Source organism: Anomalospiza imberbis, chromosome 2 (assembly GCF_031753505.1).
Source record: "Anomalospiza imberbis isolate Cuckoo-Finch-1a 21T00152 chromosome 2, ASM3175350v1, whole genome shotgun sequence".
In the NCBI taxonomy this organism is placed as follows: Eukaryota; Metazoa; Chordata; class Aves; order Passeriformes; family Viduidae; genus Anomalospiza; species Anomalospiza imberbis.
In genome coordinates, this window is record NC_089682.1 from 19,033,640 (window position 1) to 19,051,646 (window position 18,007).

General features: G+C 39.2%; 1 protein-coding gene across 7 annotated transcripts in view; it reads right to left on the reverse strand.

Annotated features, from left to right (window-relative positions):
* FRMPD4 (FERM and PDZ domain containing 4) overlaps positions 1-18,007 on the reverse strand; it is a 297,516-nt gene that overhangs the window by 99,152 nt on the left and 180,357 nt on the right. For 5 of the 7 annotated variants that reach the window (XM_068180064.1, XM_068180069.1, XM_068180063.1 and 2 more), the window contains exon 2: positions 12,475-12,591. In XM_068180064.1, the coding sequence (XP_068036165.1) occupies positions 12,475-12,591 (117 nt within the window). Of the gene's footprint in view, positions 1-4,018; positions 4,101-12,474; positions 12,592-18,007 lie in introns of all 7 variants that reach the window. The other 2 variants (XM_068180066.1, XM_068180067.1) reach the window with 1 other exon arrangement.

The window sequence follows — 18,007 nt, forward strand, 5'->3', positions numbered from 1 at the left end:
TATGCACAGAGACCTGAGCTTATGCTTGAAATTAACAGGGAACCAAAGACATCCAAGACTGCAGAGACTCCCACAATCAAAAGCAAACAACAAAATGTAGCCTGACAGGGTAGGTAAATTCTAATTACAGCTGAAGAGGGTCAGTTGTGGGTCCATCTACAACTTGGTCTCATAAAATGTTTTCCAAGTGTCTTATCTGCTACGCAAGGGTGGGAAGTCCATCCTGCCACAAAGAATGAGAACAGCATGATTCCAAGACCAACCTCAAACTAGTAAGCACTAGTGGTGGGAAGCATACACCTTTCATCTCAACATATTGTGAGCTCAAAATACTGAAAGGATATTCAGAATGCAGAAGCACGGCAGAGTTTACATCTGCCTAATACAGGATGACGAGCTACAGGATGAATTGGTTACACATTGGGGGCAGCTCACTTCTGCATCCCACAGTTTGACAGAAAAGCAACTCTCCAATCAAGACAGTCTGGGAGAAATGGGATTGTCCAGTCTGGAGAAGAGAAGGCTCCAGGCAGACATCAGAGCAGCCTTCCAGTACCTTAAGGGGCCCTACAGGAGAGCTGGAAAAAGCCATTTTACAAAGGCTTTCAATGGCAGGACAAGGAGCAATGGTTGTAATCTGAAAGAGGCTAGATTTAGATTAGATACTAGGAAGAAATTTTTTACTCTGAAGGTGGTGAGGAACTGGAAGACACAAGTTGCCCAAAGAAGTTTTGGATGCCCCATTGCTGGAAGTTTTCAAGGCCAGGCTAGACGCAGTGCTGAGCAACATGGTCTAGTGAAAGCTGTCCCTGTGCACAGCAGGTAGTTGGAACTGATTGATCTTTAAGGTCCCTTTCAAGTCATTCTATGTCACTAGGAACCAAACCAAAAATCAGTCTGAGAAAAGAAAATCAAGCCAATCCTAAGCCACATAACTGAAAGCTGAAAACTACACATGCTAGCAGATGTGCATTTCCAGTAGTATTTAATAAATACACATGAAAAAGCTAGGAATAGAGTCAGAGAGAATCAGAAAAGGGTTGATTAAAGCATTGTCCTATGTCTTCACTGAATATCAGTATGTCTATCTGCACTATAACTTTAGAAGTACATTTCTCATTAAAATTTTTACCTGACAGCACAGCTGCCAATAACCTTCTCTCCTAAGTGAACCTAAAATCACTTAAAAATTAAAAGAAAAATGGTGTTATTATGCTGTTAATTTTTTTTAATTATGGCAAGATTTTTCCATGCTATTTGTATCCTAAATAATATGCCTATCCAGGTTTTAATTATGAAGAGCTAAATAAATCCCATGAGCAAATGCTTATTTGTATCTGTCTGCTAAGTTTCTTCTTGTAATTCCAGCTAATTATTTCCCCTGTCAAGAAAATATTGTCTGAGGTCCCAAGATGTCACAGAAGTAGCTCAATCACTTTCATTTTATGTCTCCCAATGTTCAATACAGAAAATGTAAATTCATTTGTCTACTGCTGGAAGAGCCAGAAATTTGAAATAATCTCTGCACTGTCAGCAGGTCTTTACCTTATGTGCTTAATCCCTGTTACCATGGAGATATTTAATTGCTCAGCGACACAGTTTGATTGGTTTATTTTAAATTGAAGTTCTTCTGTGGAACGGTCCGCGATTCCAGCGAACTTGAGATAAACAGCTTTTAAAATACTGCAGTGAGTCATAATGTTGTCAGTGACTAGATTAATTTGAGTTCAGTTGAACTATTTCTTTACCTGAATCTTATACATATATGACAACATACAAAATATGAGAATTCTTAGAATTATATTTGGGAGCTGAGAATTTTGAGTATAATTAGGCAGTATTTTATTATAAGAAGGGCAATGTAAAACTAAATGAGAAGTAAAATTCAGTAAAATTTTGGTAGTATCATCTTGTCTTTCTAAAACAAATTATCTTCCTGTTTTACAATATCAGTCCAGACAAGAACCTTTCACAAGAGGCTTATACTTTATTTTCTTTACAGAAAACTGTAAATATATTAATATGAGAGAAATTAATCCAACAAGATGAATTAGATTTCCTAAGTGCTGGCTTTCATATACATCAGCATGCAGTTTTTAGTACTTGAGTGTCTGCTGGAAATACAGTATTTCCTGGCATGGCATAACACATTAAGTAACTCATTTAAAATTCTGTACATACACAATGATGAACTGGTAAACTTCAACTGTGCTATTTAAACAGCAGCAATAGAGTGTGCTAACTCTCATACTTTGTCAGCTCTATCACCCAGCTCCAGCACATTTTTCTCTCAATGTCGTAACTGCAGCTCTAGGGGAAATTTTCACCTAGCCTTTGCTGTGAAAGGTCTCAGTTACATCACCAAGTATCAGATAGCTTTGCTTTATTTAATTTTTCAAGCTCATGTCCATTAAGGCCCCATGTACAAGCTGCAGAAAACACCTTTTAGGGGTTTCTAGGGCTGTATTCCCCACTTTATTTTTACATAGCCTGGTTTTACTTCATATGCAGAGTATCTGTATTTGCATCAACTGGGATACCAGCGTGTAACCCAGAATAAGACTTAGCTTCTTACAAACCACTACCACTCTTCCAACCACGTCATGGCTTTGCAGAAACAGAACTTGACACCTTTAATCTCAGTTCTGCAGGGACCACACTGTTTTAGGAGAGAGATGTTTGAAAAAACAGACTCCAGTGGGGCCTATCATTCTCACACAAACTGTTTACAAGAATTAATTTGTTTTACACTCCCAGGAAGGGTATCTTGGTGTACCAAAGCAATGCTTCTACAAAAGCATTTACATGCTGTAATTCACTGATGAGCTGCTGTTACTCCGTATGAAACACCTACCTAGAACACTGTGTACTCCAACAATACTGAAGATTTAATCTTTGCACCTCTGTGTTAATGTACTCTGTGATCCTGGGTTAGAGTACTTTGATTTTTTTTTAATACAGGTTCTACTCCAGAAGTGTTATTCTTTCCTAATCCAGCTTCAAACACACAAGAGTAACAGTGCTCAGGATGCAATTCTCTGATTTTCATGGTGTCCCCATCCAGTTTGTGTTTGGAGAAAACAGAGAGGACTAGCTCAGAAACATTGAATTTGCTGTAGCAGAAGCCCACAGTATGATTCCCTGTACTCCACTTAGGTATAATTACATCCAGGCATCCCAAGGCAAATGACTGAGCCAAAGTTTCTTCTATTCTGAGGAGTCTCACCCACATTCACACCTTCTTGTATAACCCCCCTCACCTTTCCAGTGTGAGAAATACTCTTGGTTCAGTCAGTGAGGGTTCTATGTGTGTGCAGAGGGGACTCAAAAACTGCAAGCCAGTAGAGAGGGAGGGAGCCACGCTGCTGTGACTAGCTCCTGAGTTACAGCACACTAACCAGGTTATGTACAGCTGCCTTACAATGCAATGAACTCTCCATTTTTCCGTGCTCTAGTTAAAATAAAACAGCCCCACAAACCATCATCTCCTTGCTATCATACCCTCCATTATTACGATTTATCCCAGCCAGTATTAACACCACTTTGTCTGTCATATTTATGACTGTTGTATTTATGTCTAGAGCAACATCTCTTTGTGAAGGAAGGACAATCATTAAATCATCCTCTCTTTTCAGGAGGCTGAGCTGATTTAGCAATACTTTCTTTTTCACCATACCTGAGTAGTCTCTAGGCAAACCACTGACATAAACAGGTTGCTATACAATTTTCCTTCTTCTCCTTTCTAATTATTCAGGTTTGCTTTAAACAGTCCCTTCCATTTGTGTATCCCTGCTGCTGCTGATCTCTTCTAGACCCACTCCCCCTTCCACCATATGATTCTGTCCTTGAGTAGGTCAAATCCTTAGCAACAGAAAGCAAATTTGTATTCAGTCTGAAAGAAGCAGAGTAGCACTCTTTCTCTAATAGCACACTATTCATATCAATCGTCTGTATTAGTGACAAGGGAATTAAAAAAAAAAAACATAAAAGAGATAGAAAAAACCAAGAATCACCATACCAATCAGACCTGTTGTCCGCCTGGTCCAGTATTCTTTCTCTGACAGCACTCAGTACCCGCTTCAGAGGAAGGTGCAAGAAACCTTGTAATTATAGAATAACCTGATTAATACAGGAAGTTTCGTCCTAGCCCTAGGCAGTCAGCAGCTGACTCACCCGCTTGTCTGAAACATAAGATTTTATATCTGCTCTAATTTTTTTAATCCTATGCAATTTAACAGTGAAAGTCTTATTACAAACGTATTTTGCAAATGTACATTTCAATCCTATGAAGCATTTTAGGCTTTACTGTAACCTGTAGCTGAGAGTTCTATTTGCTAATTATATAGGTTGTACTATTTTTATCACTGTTAAACTGCCTGCCATTCAATCTCATTGGATGTCCCTTTTAGGGACTCGGGAATAAGTGGGCCAGAGTGTGATTCCACTGCCTTTTTTCCCCTTGGCATCTCACCTGGGAGTGGAGATGCCCGAAGAGGTGCACGGCAGTCAGCCTTTGGCTGGAGGCACTAAACCAGCACACGGGCTGCCTCTGCTCACAGCCCTCACCCAAAGGAAAGGTGCCCTGCACAAGTGATGAGTGCCCGCATGAACGAAGCAGCAGCAGCTGTGCTGCTCATATTTTTGTGAAAATCACATAAATCCCCAATGAATCCAGTCAACATTGTTTCTGTACTTAGAGATGAAAGAATGCAGTGTGCTTAATAAAGTGCTATGTAATGTCATACCTACTGGGCAGAAAGTGGCTCCTGTGACTTCAAACTTTCATTATGGCCTTATGTACTGTGGTAGTTTTAAGGTAAAATAACAACAGCCTTTTCAAAACCCAGGAAGATGAACAACACAGTAACACCAGTCAAGGCTTTCACTATATTTTACTTATACCCATTGATGGCTTTCAGAACCTTCCAACAATGCAAACACCTACAGAACACATGTTGGGGTAGGCTAGACATAACAAAAGAAAATAACAATTTAAAAAAATTGCAGAATGGTCTGATCATCTTCTGTGCTTGTTTATTTTTAAGTAAACTGTGAGCCTCAGTTTTGCATCTGGTATAAATTAGTAGTCCTTAATAAGCAGGATGCTTGCTTGATGGGCCATTAGTATCATCAATGATTGTGTTGTGTCATTCCGCACTGCTGGCCAGCTATGAGAACTGGGTGTACAAACAGAAGCACATAGGCTAGACAGGATGCATCAACAGGCACAGAGCTGAACTTTCAGAAAACAAAACTGAGTTCCTCGTCTAAGCAGCAGACACTAAAAGAATAAGATGAAGACAACTAAAGAAAATTTAGTTAAGTATTTGATTATAGAAGAATATGATAACATTGTTTTATTGCAAAGAAATATTGTACCTTGTATGCTTTGCAAATTTAGGATGTTGTGAGCTACAATAGTTACCAAAGAACACAAATACGTTACCTTTATTTTCTGTACAGGGGAAAATCTGATATTTAAGAATTTCATGTTTCAGGAATAGCACAGCTACTAAGCCAAACAAGGACAACCTAAATGTAATGATTTCACAAGCCAAAAATCATGGAGATTATGTATGCAGGATAACATACCTTAGAGAAAAGAATTAAGCTTGCCAGATACACCTGGAAGAAGTCTAGAATAATTTTCTGATACAAAATACAAAAGCACTAGCAAACAACAAGGCACTCAGGATATCAAAATATGATGTGACACAGAATCATTTAGGTTGGAAAAGACTCCAAGTCCAACCTTTGACCGATTACCACCTTGTCAACTAGACCATAGCACTAGGTGCCACGTAGAGTCATTTCTTGAACACCTCCAGGGATGGTGACTCCACCTGGGCAGTCTGTTCCAATGTTTAACAACCCTTTCCATGAAGAAATTCTTCCTGATGTCCAAGCTGAACCTCCTCTATGGCAGCTTGAGGCTATGTCCTCTCGTTCTGTCACTAGTTGCTTGGGAGAAGCCAACCCTCATCTTGCTATAACTTTTTTCAGGCAGTTGAGAAGAGCAGCAATGTCTGCCCACAGCCTCCTTTTCTCCAGGCTAAACACCCCAGCTCCCTCAGCAGCTCCTTATATGATTCAGCTCTCTAGAGCCTTCACCAGCTCTGTTGCCCTTCTCTGCACACACTCCAGCAACTCAATGTCTTTCTTGAAGTGAAGAGCCTAGAACTGAACACAGAATTTGAGGTGTGACCTCAACAGTGGCCAGTACAGGGGAACAATTACTTCCCTAGTCCTGTTGGTCCCACTATTTTTGATGAAATCCAGGATGCTGTTGGCCATCTCAGCCATCTGAACACATACCAGCTCATGTTCAGCCTGCTGTCAACCAACACCCTCAGGTCCTTTTCCACTGGCCTGCTTTCCAACCACTCTCCCTAAGCCTGTAGTGCTGCAGGGAGTGCTGTAACTGAAGTGCAGGAGCCAGTGACTTGGACTTGTTCAACCTGTCTGACAATCCAGGAGTCAGTCTGTCACATTCACACCACCTAAGCTGGGACCAAGGCCCCTTCACAGCTACACACCCCACACTCATAGTCAGACCAGGTTTCCTTACAAGCTCGACCCCAAGTTTCCCATAGCAGAGTCTCACAGGCCTTGATGCTTAGAATAATTTAATCATGGTGCAATAACAAAATAACAACTTGAGCTGGATGCCTCTGAGGAGGGACTCCAGTAAAAAAGGAAACCTGGGCTTTTATATCCTTACAGTCTAAGCACAGGGAAGTCTGGGATCCTTGGCTCCTGCTGTGTCTCTGAGTGTCCAGTCAACTGACTGGGCCATAGGGCCCTGTGCCGTGCCCTTTGTTATGCAGAGTTGGCAGTTCACAGCCTGAAGTGCCAGCTCCCACCCCATAGAGCTGGATCTGCAGCTCACACTGCAGCTGCACGCCGAGCTACCTGCACTGAATGTATTACTCAACAGAACCTCACGTTACTGGCCTCACCCCATTGATCCAGCCTGTCCAGATCCCTCTGCAGAGTCTTCAAACCTTCCAGCAGATCAACACTCCCACCCCACTTAGTGTTGTCCATGAACATACTGAGGGTGTCCTTGATCCCCTCAACCTGATCTTCAATAAAGGTATTAAACAGCACTGGCCCAGTACCAGCTCTGAGGAACCCCAGTAGGGACTGGCCTCCAACTGCATGTGATACCATTTACTTGGACTGTTCTCTGGGTTCAGCCATACAGCCAGTTTTTAATCCAGTCAAGAGAGCACTGTCCAAGATGTGGGCTGCCAGCTTTTCCGTGAGAATGTCATGGGAGACAATAGCAAAGACTTTGCTGATGTCCAGGTAGCCTACATCTTCAGAGTTTCTCTCATCTGCTAGGTGGGTCACTTAGTCATTTCAACTGCCCTAGCAACCACATCATATTAACATAAATAAAATTTAGAAAGACTTTTGACAAGTAGTACTCTCCCAATTCTGCTGTGTATTCTGAAGATTGACCCATGGGTTCAAGCCAAGCAGTAATAATGCTGCAGGCTTTGATCTCTGGGTGTGCTTCCTTTCATTTCGTGCCTGGGATCCCAACTGTTTGTTCAGTTTGTTCCAGACTGGAGCACAGAAGCAAGCTAATAGGCACAAAGGACAGATGGTCAGGGTCCTTGGAGTCAAATAGGGAGCAAACCAAAGTGGAAACACAGACAGACCCCATCATCCTCGCAGGCAATAGCAAGAATAAGTAAACACAATCAATAAAAATAATAAAGCAAAATAAACATAACCAATAGCACCTCTTGCAAACTAGGATATGGCAATAAACTGACCTAACAGACCCCTCTATCTTGAGAATCTAATAACTAACTACACCTTAGTGGAATCAGTGTGACTTTAAGTTCACATGAGAAGGGCTACACTTCCTTTCAGCTAATTTTATTTCATATTCTCTGGTCTTTATTTGAATGACAGAAAGCAGATCCATGAGAATATCAAAGTATCTCATTCCTTAGGAATTAAACAGCAATAGGAATCAAAAAGGTATGACTTTTGAAGGCAGTGAATGTTGCTTCAACTTGCACCTTAAAGTGCAGTTGCAGGGCAGCTTAAGACAATAAAACTGTTGGAACTCTATTCTCAAACCATTCAGATATTTCAGTGTGGCAGCAATGTTCATCACCTGTTAATATCTATGGTCTGAGCAGAAGGCTGGACAGGCTGACGTTCAGAGGATTCTTCCATGCTAAACCATTCTGCAACTTCCTCAGACCATGGAAAGGACTGGCTTAGAGCAAAACCAACATAAAATTTATTGCTTTCTCCACAGGATTGACTTTTTATTAGCTTTTGACTGTTTATTTCCCTCTATCAACTTCCTCTAGATCTGACAAGCAGCAAAAATTCCAAAAGGGAAAGGACAAAAATGTACAGGTCCAAAAATCAGTAAGATCACAGCAGTGGCAAAAATAAGGACCTAAAATTGCCATGAGGCTAAACCTTTTGTATACAAAATCAGCCAAAACCTTCTGCTCCACATACTATCTCTCTGGAATACTATATTCACACAAAGCCATTTTTAGTAAGTGTCATGCTTTTATTTGAATTAACATTACAGAATTTCTCATAATAATATACTACACAGCATATGTAATAGATGCAAATAAAACACTTAGGACTTTAAAGTGGTTAAATATACCATATTCAAATTATTTCATATTAAAAGTCCAGTTTAATACAGCTTGTGGAATACAGAAACATGCTGGGAGAATTCTAGATGATAGCCATCCTCCCATACTGAAATGTACTACTTATACTACTTATATCATAATCCTATTTCAAGTAAAAGGGGCAAGTTAAAAGAGAATGGGTGAAGTTCTGAAACTTTTATGAACCATGGCCTAAACTTAAGAAAAAATATTTTAGAGGTTTGCAAAATGACCCTGTACAGAAGAGATAATGAATTGATGGCAACATCTGAAAATATTTTGATAAGAGATTCTTCTCACAATTTTACAAAAGCACTGCCTGGCGATGGAAGCTGCCCCTGATTAGCTTATGTCATAAGGGCTTTCAGACATTTGAAAGAAATCAAATTTGCTTCAGCAGAAAGAATAAACATGTCTTCCCATTCATGCCTCAAAGTATTTGCACCAACACTATATAATTACATTTCACCAGAAGATTCTCCTGGATTCTCTCTTCCTCCCACAATTTCAAAACTACAATATGTCTCCTTGCAGTTTAATGGATATGTACATATGGCACAAAGTAAATTATTTAATTAAAAAGCAGTTAAAGTTGCTATGAATTATGTTACTTCCTTGTACAGAACTCACACATACATTTCATTGTGATAATACCTGGTTATACATCTTTAATCAAAACCAAGCAAAGTATTTGAATTGCTTTTTCTCCTTCAGTGTGATGCAATTTGTTAATCTGCATGGCTATAAAAAGCCTTAGAGACAATAAAAATGCTATCTCGCTGATCTCTCTCCTGTCTTTATTGTCATAACAGTCAACAATCATCTCACGATTTCATTCCTAAAATCTAGGTATGAAAATGAAGGAAAGAAAATGAAATTCTGTTTTTATTTATATAGTATCATGAAGTATTTGCAAAAACAGTTGTTTTGAAAGCCAGAGAGAGCTTCTCTGCCAAATAACAGTCACTGTAAGGACAAACACTATGTACACTTCCACAGAGGAATCACTGGCAAGTCACTGGTTCTATTTAGTCTTTGGTAATTCTTCTAAAACCAAGATATATCTAATGGAACAACCCAGTCACATTGCAGTACCACCTGGGCTGATGTTCCCTAGTAATGGTGGATGGCTGGTGACTCGCTGCAGCAGTACGTGGTTCCAAATGGTTTCCTGACTTCATTCTGTTTCCAAAAGTACTGGCTTTTTGCAGAAGTACTGCATTCCTGAGGAGCATCATTTCATGTAAGATGCATTACTACTCTGGAAGCACATCTGTGCACATGCTGCAGCCAATGCTGTTGCTGTAAAACATTCAATACTGTATGAATAGGTACTGTAGGAATATGTACTATAAACCACACAATGTGCAGGTATGTAGCAGTGTTCAACTTGCACCTGAAAATGCTCAGAGATTCCAGTGGGCTGGAAAGTCTGGCACAAAACATCAAAGGCTTCTAGAGTGGCCTCATGCCCTTTAACTCTCAGAGCAGACTATTTTTCTCCATGTAGTCTGCTCTCCACATGCAGAGGAAAATGGAAGAAAGACCAGAACCCAAAAGAGAATGAAAAACAAGCACCTTGTAAGAGCTTGAGAAAAAAACCTAAAGCAACCACCCCAACAACAAAACAACCACAGACCTCGTATTACTTAAGGCATAATTTAGCACTCCCTGTTATGGATTTTTTTTCTTAGATGCAGTTTTCTCAATTTAAGAGAGGGACGTGGCACTTCAGGGTACTAAAAGCCATTCCAAAAAAATAAACAAACTAATCATTAGCTACAGAGGATTAGTAAACATTCCCAAATTGCAAAATTAATGAGTACTACGACACTGATTTTTGTAAGCTAAAGCTGTTCACAGCTACACAAGTGCAGCATCCCGTTATGTGACCAGTGAGAAAAGAGGAGCAATCAAATGTAGCACCTCTCCTCATAATCAGGATATTAATCCTTCAAATGAATCTCATTCACACAGGCAAAAACATGCCAAGTCTGTAGAAAATAGGAATGAGTTGTGCAGGTATCTTCACTAACATGAGTAACAGAAATAACAGTCTCACATCTGCACAGCACTTTGGAGGGTCACCTTTATTTCTTGACAAGCCTAATTAACTCAGGCAGAAAACCTATGCTAATACAGTTATATTGTGCCTGGCATTCAGCTTCACACTGCCCATCTTTCAGACATCCAAAGCATGACAAATACTTGTTGAAGCAAGAAAACAACATTTCAAAGTCAGCTTCTGAGCCCTCATTAACCCAGAAAATTTGTTCCAATTTGGACAGGTCTGAAATTGCTATAAATCTTGAAAGCCTTCAGGTCACCAGGCTGCTACAAATCTTGCTTTGGCTCTGAAAGCAAATGCCTCCTAGGAAGCCAAGGCATACCCTGTGGGCAAAAGGGCTAGGGAAGCAAAGCACAGTTACAGGGATCTTCAGCCTTATGCTTTACAATTATTTTTTTGCAGTTGAAGGATCTTGAGAGAATTAAAGACTTTTAATAGTCAATTAAAAATATGTTTGATCCTTCTACTCTGTGTTAAAAGAATTCTAATTCTCATCCACAACTTTTTCAAGTACCTGCAAGTTTCTAAATAGGTTGATAAAGACAAAAATTAATAATTTAAAAACCCAAAACTTCACAAGAACAGAATCAAAATGCTAACCTTAAAAATGAAATGAAAGCTAAAGAAAAGAATGCCAAGCAGCCAATGGTTCTGCTAACCCACTACCATCACCCCTTTTTAGTGAAGAAGTTCCAAAGCCACCTAAGAGTACATTTGCTAGAACAGCAAAATGTGTTCTATCCAAGGCACCTCAGTGTTTTAAAAAATAATTATGCACAGTTTACAATGGGAAAAGAAAAGCCAATTATGTTTACAATTATATCATACATATTGATATTTATTTTTTAAACCAGAGCTAAAAACTATGGGAGAGCTAAGAATTAGTATATTTACTATACAGGATCCAAACATACACTTTCTTATTACCAGTATAATGAATATATTAGACAAACCTAAAGACCTCACATTGATGCCTTGGAGCAGCTACCTAAAATAGAGGCTAGACAAAATTAAGAGTATAAAAGTGTGTCTTCATTAAAGGCCTTCAATAGGTACACCTTGGGCCAGTAGGCACACCTAAAGACTCTGGGGGTTTTTACCCAAGATGGAAAAGAGTCACAAGTTAAAAGTTTGGTCTATTTCCATATCAGGGGTTAATCCTCCAATTACAGTTTCAGGTAATGAAGTCATTTACTCCAAGTTTGTCCCCCTCCACCCCCTTCACTGTTGTTTACATCTCTCTGGGCCTGAGACAATAAGGTGTCCTTGAGTTTCAGGCCTAGAGAGGAATTGCTTTGTCTGAATAAATAGGAGAACAGTAGCTGACAGGCTGTGGAGTTTTAGAGTTGTACACTAAAGCAGTACAGGATCTGAAAAATATAAAAGCTAAATCCTAAGGCATCAACATGGAGGAGAGTTGGAAGTCTCAGTCAGAACTGACCTGCCTCATTCTTTAAACATGACATTTTTTATTTTTTATTCATCTTTTGTTAATGACCTTACTTATACTTCTCAAAGAATTACAGGTCCTTATATTATGAACATTCTCTTGAGCAAATGAAGTAACCAAGTACCAAAGCAAAGAGCAGAAAGCACAGTCTGAGCTATTCGTGTGCCATGAATCAAACCAGTGACCATAATCCGTGTAGGGCTGAAGCAGGAATTAGGATTCCAAGGCGATACCGTTGAGAGCAGGGCTGCCGTGCTGTGCCCCACACTGCACAGCTCATACTGCCCACGTACCTGATGAAGTAGTCTCTTCCATCTCTGTTTGCCGTCATCTCCCATCCATAAGGTGTCCCCTGGTTCAAGCTCCAGGTCCCTGAAGGGTGAGGCCAGCCTGAAGACTTATTCCTGTGGCTGCAATTTTGGAAATTGTGGAGGGGGAAAAGAGAGGGGAAAAAAAAGTTATTTCTCCCTTGTACTTCATATGATTCACTTGACAACCGAGTACTTTCATAGTTGTGAAATAGAGAGTCAATACCCAGGCAAGGGAACAGAGGTTAGCAGATCTATTTACATTTATGATATTCTTTCAGTCAGTAGAAATATATGCTGTCCTTTCTAACAGAGTTCAAACGTTTGGTTGGTGAATTTGTCATTCTCCATCAGTCCCACATACACAGTGCTAATTTTGAGTAGTTTTTAATAAAAGGAATGGGAAGCATTTTCATTCATCATCACTCCTTGTTCAAATGCCAGCTCTCAGCACAGTTTTAGGGAAAAAAGCCAAAATCAAACCACACACCCACTACATCACTACAGATCACACTCACAGTGCAACACCTGGCACGAGAAGGAGCATCAACTTTCACTCTGTTAGGAAACCATTTTTTGCTTCTTGTGCTGGAATGAAGAAAGGCCATTACACCACTGCACAACACGCTAAACTGACTGAATATGTAAATCTTGTTGCACTTGATCACTATCCATTAAACTCTCCCACCAAATAACCTTTAAAAGGCTGCAGCATCTCTGAGCCCACACACTGTCAAATCCCACTGCTCCAGCACTCTCTGCTAGAATTCCCGCTCCCAAAGTAGAACCCAGCCAGCAGGGCCAGCATTCCCAAGTGACAAGTGTTTCCCCACTAATCTGAAATATTTTGTGAGGTACTGACTCCATACAAAAAAAGATTCAGCTAGCAAGGATCCACCATAATTTCCCACAGGAATAGCCAGTTTGCACACATTCTTTTCCCCTCGCAAAGATTAAGCTAGATATTACTGCACGTTCCCACTTTCTCCTGTGGGATTAAGAGGTTCAGAAGACAACAAACAAGTCTTTTAGCAAAATAGTCAAGCCATTAATATCTATGTACAATCTGAAAAAGGGAAAGAGGAGGAAGAGACAGGGCAACAAAAAAAGCTAAAGACCAGCTAAGGGCATGTGACAGGCAAATAGGAATGAGCACCCAACACTTAACACAATCTGAAATTTTGACATGAAAACCAAACACACACAGAATAAGAGCATGTTTTGAATTAGTTGTCTTCCCCGTTTCTGTCTTTTCTCCACCCATCAAATATATTACAGCTTAGTTTTATGTGCTAGATTTATTTAAGTTCCAATCGTAGCAAGGAATTTACTACCTTTTCCACAGATAGAGACATAAGAACTTCTTTTCTTTAGAGAAACAGAGCACAATGTAACCTGACAAACTCTCCTGAAGGAACAGAATTGGTCTCCATGGACAACTCAACAACTGATTGTAAATTGCTAAATTCAATGTGCATAGTTAATCTTTCCCAAAGGAGGAATGTATCATTAAAAACAAACTAGCTGCTCAACCCTCCCCCTTCATTTCAAATATTAATCACAATTGAGAAAAAATATGGTGCTTCAAAATACAATTTACATGTAAAATAGAGCATTACAATGGAATGCTAGGTATCATTTAGTTTATCAATTACATTAAGTACTCTATCTTTAAGGAATAGAAAAACATTTATGTTATCATGCTCAAACACTGTTATTTGCCATAAGGCATGGCTTAAATCTAATATTAAAAATGCTAGCACTCTTAAAAAAATTAGTTCTTCAAGGCTAATCAAACACATAAATGTCAGATATGCTACACTACCCCAGATAAAAGCAACTAGTCCATTTCTGATCCAAGTAATTTATTAGAGAACAGTCATACAAGGAACAAATCCAAAATACTTTCAACACTCTCTCATGCAGTTTTTTGTTAAGCTGAGCATAAACATTCCTTTTTCTCCATATGTCTGAGAGACAAAGAAAGGGTCCCTTCTTTTAGACAGGAGCCATTCTACAATGTGAGAATGTCAGCTTAACTACATCTACAGAATTCAAATAACACTTTAGAATATTTGGAATCCTAACCACTGCAGTTAACTAAATACACTGGAACATAACCTTTTTTATCAAGGCTCTATAAATGGATACCCATCCATTTAGCAGTTTTCATTTTAATTAGATATGTTTCACAAACCCTGTGCTATAGTTCCACCATCTGTTAAATGGATACAGTGACATTTAAATTCCCAAGCAAAGTACATCAAACTATCAGATAATTTGTAGAAGCATAGGACAGTGATGATGATCAGTATTGTAACTCTCTGCATTCAAATTAAGGGCTCATCTTTGTATGGATTATAGCATTAGTGGATTTTAAGGTAAATCTAATTCCCTTGAAAGCTTTCTTTGATCCCTTAAAACATTAATGGTGTCAGAACTGTATCATATATGACAGGTAGTAAGTGTCCTATTTAACTATAAATATGTCTAGATCTGATCTACTCGTCCAGACTTTTTTATAATCAGTGGGATACAAATTAGCACTTGAGACACTGTATGAACCTACATTAGATGTGTGCAAATTAACAGTGGCTCCACAGGGAAAAAAGACATCATTTTTCCTATAGCTATTGTGCAAGTCAATAATAAACACTCACGTCATAACAATAAAGCAAGGTCTTTACTCTCAGGGGTGACTAGGATTCCCAGCTGCCCGTATGGTCTAGAAAAAGGAGCAAGTGAACTGCATTTTTTTCTACACCTCCCTTCACTTTTTCAAAATAACTCTGTTTGTCTGCAAGAATTCTTTTCAGTGGCCAGAGGGGCAAAAGATAGCAAAGAGGAGATAAATGCCAGAAATGATAAGCAAGTCAGGCATTTCACTTGGGGGAAGAACAAAGTCATCTTGGTAATCTTTAAGTCAAGAGGATGCCTTAGTGGTGAGGAAGATCATCAGGCCCTGGGAGATCCCAGTCCAAATCCTACCTCCATGCTGGTGATCTTGGATAAATCCCTCAGCTCACTGATCAACATTTGCCATTTCCTTCCTGCACAGGCAGAGGAGAAGCACACCAAGACTGCCTAGATTTATGGCACTTACAGAGACCAAAAAGACAAAGAAAATGCACCTTCTATTTCAGCAGAGGCAGCACTGGCACTGCTGTAACTCACTGCCTGCTGTCCATCACCCTCCCTGCTTGCTCACAGCAGTGGGAGAGCCTGGCTGCTGGAGAGCCTTTAGGAACTCAGTTCTTGGCTGTCAAACTTCACCGTGAAAGCTAGGCCAGCACCATGCAAGCAGAGGTCTGAAAATAAGGCAGATTAGCTAAAATATTCCTCAACCTGCTTTTGACATTCCTACTGCAGCAATATAAAACCTAATCTCTCAGAATTGCTTGACATGAAACAATCAGTTCATTAAATCACCAAAGTGGTGATTACTGAAGTGGTGTGTAAGGAATCAATGTGTCCTGTGGAGGGACATTCTGATTGATAATGCAATAGCTCTGTCACAGCAAACATCTTCAGGTCAGCCTTTTTTCTGCCCTGTGCTTGAGTAATGACCTGAAACATGAGATCATATGTAAAGTCTCCTGCACTGTATCAGTGATACATGCTTTATGTGATATGCAGAATATACTCAGCATAAACCATGCCTTAACAAGAAGTGCAAATCCGTAGTATTATAGACCTCTTCTTTAAAGATCAAAACTAGAACAGTTTGAATTTTTAAAGCATACTATTAAAGCCTAATGTCCAGAGCAGTTCAGATAGTGTTAATAATAAACACAGAAAGCAATACCATTTCTTTCAAACATGGAAAAAAATAAAAGTTTAAATAGGTTGAAAAAATAAATTTAAAAAATTAGTATCTACAGCCAATAAGTATGTAATATTGCCCCAAACCATTTTTTTTAACCAGCAATTGGAGATTCCTCTTAATAGGTCTTTGCTATAGAAATCTTGACAGACTTTTTAATTGTGCCACCTCTATAGCTCAAGCCTGTAAATTCTGTTGTAAATGTTGTTCTTCTCTGAACTAGTGGAAATTAAGTTCTCAGGCTGTAATTTTAAAACAGCAGAAACTGGCACTGCCACAAAAGTACTCCCATTTTCCCAGCATCTCCTGCTTTACATCACAGTGGCTCCTGTGCCAATGAAAGTAAACTGGTTCACCTTAAAATTAGCAAATTAAATGTAAATTATTTAAATTTAAATTATTTAAAATAATTGATTTTTTTTTCCATTCAGATTCATCTCTGCTTCCTTCATGGCCACACAGATGGTCACATGGCAGCAAAAATCAATGGTAGAACTGCATTCTTCAGAGAGTCCTTAGGTAAAGCACAGAGTTAAATTGAATATCCCAATTGTATTTAGCATATTTAATGTCTAATGGGACACAACACTCAGCACACAGTTGGGGCATGTCTTCCAAAATGTTCCCATCAAAGCAGCTCCCCCTGAAAATTCCCCCTCAACATAACTACAAAAAAAAAAACCCAAAAAAACAAAAAAACAAAAACCTTAGCTTTTTTTTCCTCTGCCTCATTTTCTCCCAGTGTTGCTTTTAGTCAATATCTGTTAGCTCATAGGCTATCAAAAACTGAAATAATCCACAGAGTTTCTGACAAAAGTCTTCATAATTGTTTAAAATCTCTGTATTTGCAACCATATGGAGCCCTATGATTTTCATAAATATAAATAATTTAAAATATTAATAATCTATGCATACTTTCTCTTTAGATATTAGAAACTTTTTAAGCATCTACCTTGGATTTCCTCAGTTGGATTAAAATTGTGGAAGGATTACATTCTAGTCTTCTTTTATGGCAACCCCTTGAACTGCGGCAACTGTGGTGAATGGTTGAAGTTACAGAATGTTTTTTATGGGGATTCACATTATAGTGTCATGTTTACCATTTGGATATTCGGTGTCCTGGAATCATCTTGTTCAACATCTTGATGTTTCTCATAGTACTTCCTCATCTACAGGAACTATTTTTTCCTCAAAGCACTGTCTGCAGGGGCATCAGTGACTCACACAAGGCTGACCGTGTAACACAAGCGACTCAGCGCTGTGAATGGAGTAACAGTGTCGATACACTGGCTTCCTTTACATATATTAATATTTATATGAAGAAAAAACTTCCAAATTTCGAGTCTTGCCATGTAGCCTGGCTTCATTTCAACACTCCATTGGTACAAAAGCCAGTTCTCTGCTTCCCACATGCCAATACATAGGTCAGTCCCTCTCCCATCCATCATAAAAGAAAGACATCCTGAACAAAAGCCACATGGCACTCCCAGAGTTGCTTGAAGGAGACACAGCTCCACAGCACAGACGCAATTCTAGCTACAACAAATCCAAGGAGGTACCTAGAGGAACACCAGAGATAAAACATTTTGTATTATTAGTTTTTAAAAGTAAGAACACCACACCTGAAGTATTTGCAGGGCATGTCTATCTGCAAATGGGAAACATTATTGTGACACAAGTGGAGTTCAGTAACCA